The 5,996-nt window shown below is 45.9% G+C and overlaps 1 protein-coding gene across 1 annotated transcript; it reads left to right on the plus strand.

Moving 5' to 3' along the window:
• On the plus strand, positions 1-4,841 carry S100A11 (S100 calcium binding protein A11). The gene is made up of 3 exons (NM_001098856.1): positions 1-106; positions 3,370-3,522; positions 4,523-4,841. The coding sequence occupies exons 1-3, from the start codon at positions 104-106 to the stop codon at positions 4,676-4,678; spliced, it is 312 nt and encodes a 103-aa protein (NP_001092326.1). The 5' UTR covers positions 1-103; the 3' UTR covers positions 4,679-4,841.
• The last annotated feature ends 1,155 nt before the right edge of the window (positions 4,842-5,996 follow it).

Here is a 5,996-nt window from a genome sequence, read left to right on the forward strand (position 1 = left end):
GGAGCCGGGTGCGGCCGGCCCGGGAGGCTGCAGACCCGGCCCGCCGCCCAGTGCCCGCCGCCCAGCTCCCCACTCGCATCCTCGCGCCTCGCTCCTCTCCGACATGGTAAGCCGCGCTTTTTACTTGTCTTCCTTTTACATGAAAACTTCTTTTATGTAAATTCCTCTTACATGAAAATTACAGCCACGGCTTACTTTTCACCAGGCTTGATCTTTGATTTTTGAAGTGGTCGTGGCAGGAAACAGCTGGACAAATAAATCTACCGGAGGGCATCAGAGAACAGCAGATGGCAGGAAGAAGCCCTAAATTATACCTGGAATCACAGCCTCGGGGTAGCATCGGGAGGCTCTTGTTTTTCCGCAGAGGTCTGGGGCTAGGATAGACGAAGTGCACTGCGAGCCACGCCCGGCGCGGAGCCCCTAGCCCGGCGGGAAACGGGGCGAGGGGCTTCGGCCGGTGCCGGAAGCCCTTCGCCGGCGGGGCCCGCGGAGCCCGGGGTACGACCTAACGACACGGGGGGTTGAATTCTGCGTGGTGGCTGCAGTTACATATAGTTATAGAGCTATAGGTCTGAGCCCTAGAGGGGAAATCGGAGTTTCAGTAAACGACGGGCAAGAGGCCTAGACGCGGAGACTGAAACTGAAGCCGGTCCCAGCCCGCGGAGCCCGGCCAGGAATGTGGGAGGGACCCGGCTCCGGGAAGCCCCCTCCTCCTTCCCTCTTCCCTTTAACCCAGTCTTTTTAGGCGCTCCTCCGTCGCCTGTTTTTCTTCTCTCAACTCCTGCCAGCCCCACTGTGAATTCTTTCTACCTGCATTAATCCACCCCCCAAAACCTGCGTCTTCCTTGGCCTCTCTTTCACGGAGTCAGCAAACTTCCGCCCGCGGGCCAAGTGGGGTTCTCTGCTCCCACGAACTCCGAGTGGATTTTACGTAAATAGTTGAAAGAAAAGCAAAGGAAGACTAATACTTTGAGAATTATATGAAAATCAAACTTCACCGTCCGTAAGTAAAAAGTTTTATTGGCACACGGCCACGCCCCTTCATGAGTTCTCTGTGTGGTTCCTGCCCTGCTACAAAAGCAGAGTGATGGAGACCAAGTGGACCACATTGGCCTAATATATATCCCGTCTGGCACCTACAGAACACGTGTGCTAACCCCTGCTTTAGTGTGCCAGTCTGTATCCTCCACTGCTCTTTCTTCTTTCCACGCTAAAGTGGGGGACCAAAATCTCAAGGAACCTAGAAAAGGCAGACCCAGCACCACCAAGTGGCGAAGGCCTGGAATGACTGCCCCGGAAGAAAGAATGCCACCGGGGCTCCTTGGAAGGAAAGGGAGCATGAATTAAGAATGAGAACTGCAATACTTGTTTTTTCAAGTGTTACTTTTTTTCTTTAACTTTCTCAAATGAGTGTTTAGCACGCATTTTTTACTAATAAGCTCTTTTACAGCATCCATTTATCATGCTGTTTTCTCCTTCCTCTCATCGTTCCCATCAAATAGAACTATGGGGAGCAGTGATGGGGAGCACTGGCCTCCATCCAGGCAGGAGATCGCTTTCTCTCCTCCTTCAGCCACTGCTCCAACTTGGGCGAAACTTTCCTGTCTCTGGGCCTCTCTGCCGGGGAACCCTCTCCAAAGTCCCCTCCAGCACTACAAATTTTGTAATTCCACTTAGGTAATTTGATATTTGTGTTTTTGTTCTGGAAAATTACCTCTGGGAAGACATGCAGGGGTTTTAATTTTCTCCATGTAGCTGATGGCAACAGATTTCAAGGAGAAAAAAATTCAGTCAAGGTTGATGTTAAGGAGAGAAAAAAAGAAAAGCAGAAAGCCACTGAAACGGGAAAACGAAAGCAGCCTGAATTCTACAAAGAAAAGGGTCAGAGGATATTTCTGTAGGTATAGAAAAAGATCACAAAGCCCTGGCTCCTCAGCCTGGAACGTTCTACCCTATCTGGTGTGCCCTCCCAGTCAACCTTGTTCCTGTAATCTGATGTTACTGTGAGATTGCACTCCTGATAAGAAAAACTGTTGTGCAAACACATCTGTTTCTAGGCTGTGGTATTTTGTTTCTCACCAAAACTCTGAGGCTGCCAACACTTTCTTAAAGGAAAAAGTCCTGACAACGTGACTGTTGGGGAATAATCCATCTCCTATAGAGTTCTCTAGAACCCACCTCCAGAAAGGGCTTTATAGATGTTCCAGGATGCAGTGAGCACCAGGATAGGCGGTTAAAACACCTGGAGAGACTGAAGGAGGGAAGGAGAATGGCAGCTAGGCACATCAGTGCTTCTTAGCATGTAAATTACGTGTCCTGAAAGCCTCCAGCTCTGGGCTCCAGGGAGTCCATCCTATGAACAAATTAACGGGATAAGTGCTACATTGCAAAAGTCACCATCATTGTTAACCTCCAGAGCGAGATAAAGCTTTGAAGGAAGGGTGTGGCCATCAAGTTTTCCAGAAAGTCTTCAGTTCCTGCTCTTATCCACCAGGGGGAGCCCACGAGTTCCTCGCGTCTGGGGCCCCAGGAGCTGGCTGGAATGAAGGGCAGAGTATGACAGAATTTCCTTGAAGACTTCCCTTGTAAGGAAAGCAGAGCCCAGAATAGGATATGAATCTCCTGCTCCTTCTGGTGTGACCACACCTGTGGTTCAGCTCCGTAAATGCCATAGGAGCTGTGTGAGTGGCAACTGTGATCAGAGCTCCCATATCAACCTTCTGGTTTGAAGTGACCAGAGAAGTTCCATGAGCTTTTCCTGTGGGAATTAGTGGCATCTGGGAATAGAAGGAGCAAAAGCCAAGGGTGCAGGAAGCAACCTGGAGGCTGAGATTCTAGAAGTAGCTCTGCCAGGTCAATTACCTTCTCACACCTCAGGGTAACTATACTTTTAGTTTTTTTCTAGAAAATGTATGAGTCCTGAGAATTCAGTATTCCTTTAAAAAGAAATGTCCTTTAACTAATCACAGTAACCTCTATATATACTTTTGGAAAATAGGGAATTTTTTAATCTAATACACAATGCTTGGTGGGTTTCATATTTGTGAGTATATAATATCCATATATTTACCCACACGTTCTAAAAGTATCAGTAAACCCTGTCACCTCATGCTCATCTAGTCTGTCTACTGCTTTCAAGTATACCAGCATTTTCACCTGGAATAAACAGGAGGCGATATGGGGAAGAAGCTCACAGAATGTGACTTTCTGTGGTTGTCTTAACCCCTTAGCCCCCAAACAATGACCCATCTTTTAGGAAACTGCTTTGACCCAAAATGAAGAGACGAAATCCTCTGGAGTGTTCTTCAGCACCGAGCTGTTGATATCCTCCCCTTATCTGAATCCTGAATTGTTCTTTCCCCCTCAAAGGCAAAAGTATCCAGCCCTACGGAGACTGAACGATGCATCGAGTCTCTGATTGCTGTTTTCCAAAAGCATGCTGGAAGGGATGGTAACAACAGCAAACTCTCCAAGGCTGAGTTTCTGATCTTCATGAATACAGAGCTGGGTGCCTTCACAAAGGTAGTGCTCCCAGCCCCCAACCCCAGACTGCAAGACCGGGACAGAAGGCTGGCTGGGAATGAAGGACAGCAGCTGAGCCCCCAGGGCTGAGTGAGCTCTGAATGGCTATTAAGGATCTTTTCTTCTTCTTTTGACTAACATGTGATCTAAAATCAGAGTTATCAAACTCTATATAACATAGGTAACAGTGGTGTTTTTTTTGTTTTTTTTTTTTTTCATTTAAGGAGATGGTTTACAAAGTAGTAAATGGAGTAATAAAAGAGTTTTCAAATGTTATTCCTCCACCCCAAAGCCACTAGGGCAGCCCTGTTCAGAAGAATTTTCTGTAGTGATGGAAATAACATTCTAAATATTCTATATGTGCACCACTTGACATGGCAGCCAATAGCAATTAACAGACTGATTTTCTAAGTTAATTAAGTAGCTGTGTGTAACCAGTGGCTGTAAATGTGTGTAGGGGTTGGGGTTTAGGATGTGTGGAGGGTGAGGCTGATTAAGCAGGCCCTGCATCAGCTGCTGTCCTCTTCCTACCTCAGATCCCTCCACTTGTATGTAGTTTGTATATTGGAGTTGCATGTGACACTTAGGAAAAGTTATCCACTGATTTTACAAAACTGAGTAATCCCCAGATGTAACAGAAAGAACCCTGGACAGTGGTTCCGACTCCAGGCTCTCACTGCCGAGGGCCTGGCTTCAGTCCCTGGTTGGGGAACTAAGATTCCACAGACTATGAGGCACGGCCAAAAAAAAAAAAAATTTTTTTTTTTAAGTAAATGGTTAATTTAGAAGGAAAGAAAAAGCTGATTTGAGTCCTAGGTCTTCTGCTTAGGCCGGTCACTTCATCTGTTTGAGTCTGTCTCTGTGTCTGACAAGTGGGAAAATTAGTGACCCCTACCCTGTGCCTCACATGTGAGAATAAAATGTGACATTTTTAAAAACATTTTAGAAAGAACAATATAAAGGTACTAATGTCATTATGTCATTATTATTATCTTTGCAGAACCAGAAGGACCCTGGTGTCCTTGACCGCATGATGAAGAAATTGGACCTCAATTCTGATGGGCAGCTAGATTTCCAAGAATTTCTTAATCTTATTGGTGGCCTGGCCATTGCTTGCCATGAATCCTTTATTAAGTCTGCCTCTTCCCAGAAGTAAATTGGAGGAGCCTTTGGGCCTGGCCTCCAGGCGCACTCCCTTTCTTTCCAGCCTCTCAGTTATCTGCTCTTCACAGCCCCAACATCCCCTGAGCCCGGCACACCCACCTACCCAGGAAGGCCACTCCTGTTAGTAATAAAACAATATTGTTTTTTAAAACACACACTGGAGTCGGTAAATTTGTGCAAGAGATGGGGAAGACTGGGAGGAATATAAATTAGATTGATGGGAACAATTACTAGAAGTTGCATAGTGAATAATAAATATGTATCTTTGGTGTATCCATAATCATGACTAATGATACCAAGAGAATCATCTCTAAATTACTCAGCCCGATAGATGTCACTTGTCACTATTCACTCTTTAAGTGTCTGTCCAACTCTACTACAGGCACGGTCATAGGCTCCAAGGATACAGTCAGCAAGACAGATAAGGTCCTGCCTTTACAGGGGTTACTTTTAGTTGAGGGAAACAATAAATGGATAAACAAAGGGCTATGAGAGTACCAAAAGAAAGTTCTTTCTGAAAGCCAAATTCTTTTCAAAAACTTGATGAGGGAAATTCACTGGAGATCACTGTGGTTGATGTAAGTGTAGCTGAGACAACTGTAAACAAATGTGAAAAACCGCAAAAATCTAAAAGCCTCATTTCTTCAGACTGCCTCACAAGTATCTTTAAATTCCTCCGCTTAAAAAAAGGAACTAGGGCTTCCATGGTGGCTCAGGGGTAAAGAATATGCCTGCCAATGCAGGAGACATGGGTTTGATTACTGGTCCAGGAAGATCCCACGTGCCACAGACCAACTAAGCCTGTGCGCCACAACGAGAGAACCTGGGAGCCACAACTGCTGAAGCCCACACGCGCTAGAGCCTGTGCTCCACAGCAGAAGCCACAGTGAGGAACCTGCGGACCGCAACTAGAGAACAGCCCCCTCCCCTGAAAGTGGAGAAAAGCCTGTGCAGCAACAAAGACCCAGCATAGCCTAAAATAAAGTTTAAAAATTTTAAAGGAACTAATGAGTGATTTATGCAAGAAAGGCAGTAGAGCAGAATACTGGTATATAAGTTTAAATATTGAAAATATCATTTTTATGAATACCCATTTTAACTGTTTTTTGTTTTTTAGTAAACCAGCCAACTACTACTCTACCCTTCAGAAAAGACAGCCTCTACCATTTCCCAATAAACTTTTTCTTCTCCCTGCCTGTTTGATCTCTTCCACTCCTTTGCTGCTGCTGCTGCTGCTGCTGCTGCTGCTAAGTCGCTTCAGTCATGTCTGACTCTGTGCAACCCCATATAGACGACAGCCCACCAGGCCC

Source organism: Bos taurus, chromosome 3 (genome assembly GCF_002263795.3).
Source record: "Bos taurus isolate L1 Dominette 01449 registration number 42190680 breed Hereford chromosome 3, ARS-UCD2.0, whole genome shotgun sequence".
Taxonomy (NCBI): domain Eukaryota; kingdom Metazoa; phylum Chordata; class Mammalia; order Artiodactyla; family Bovidae; genus Bos; species Bos taurus.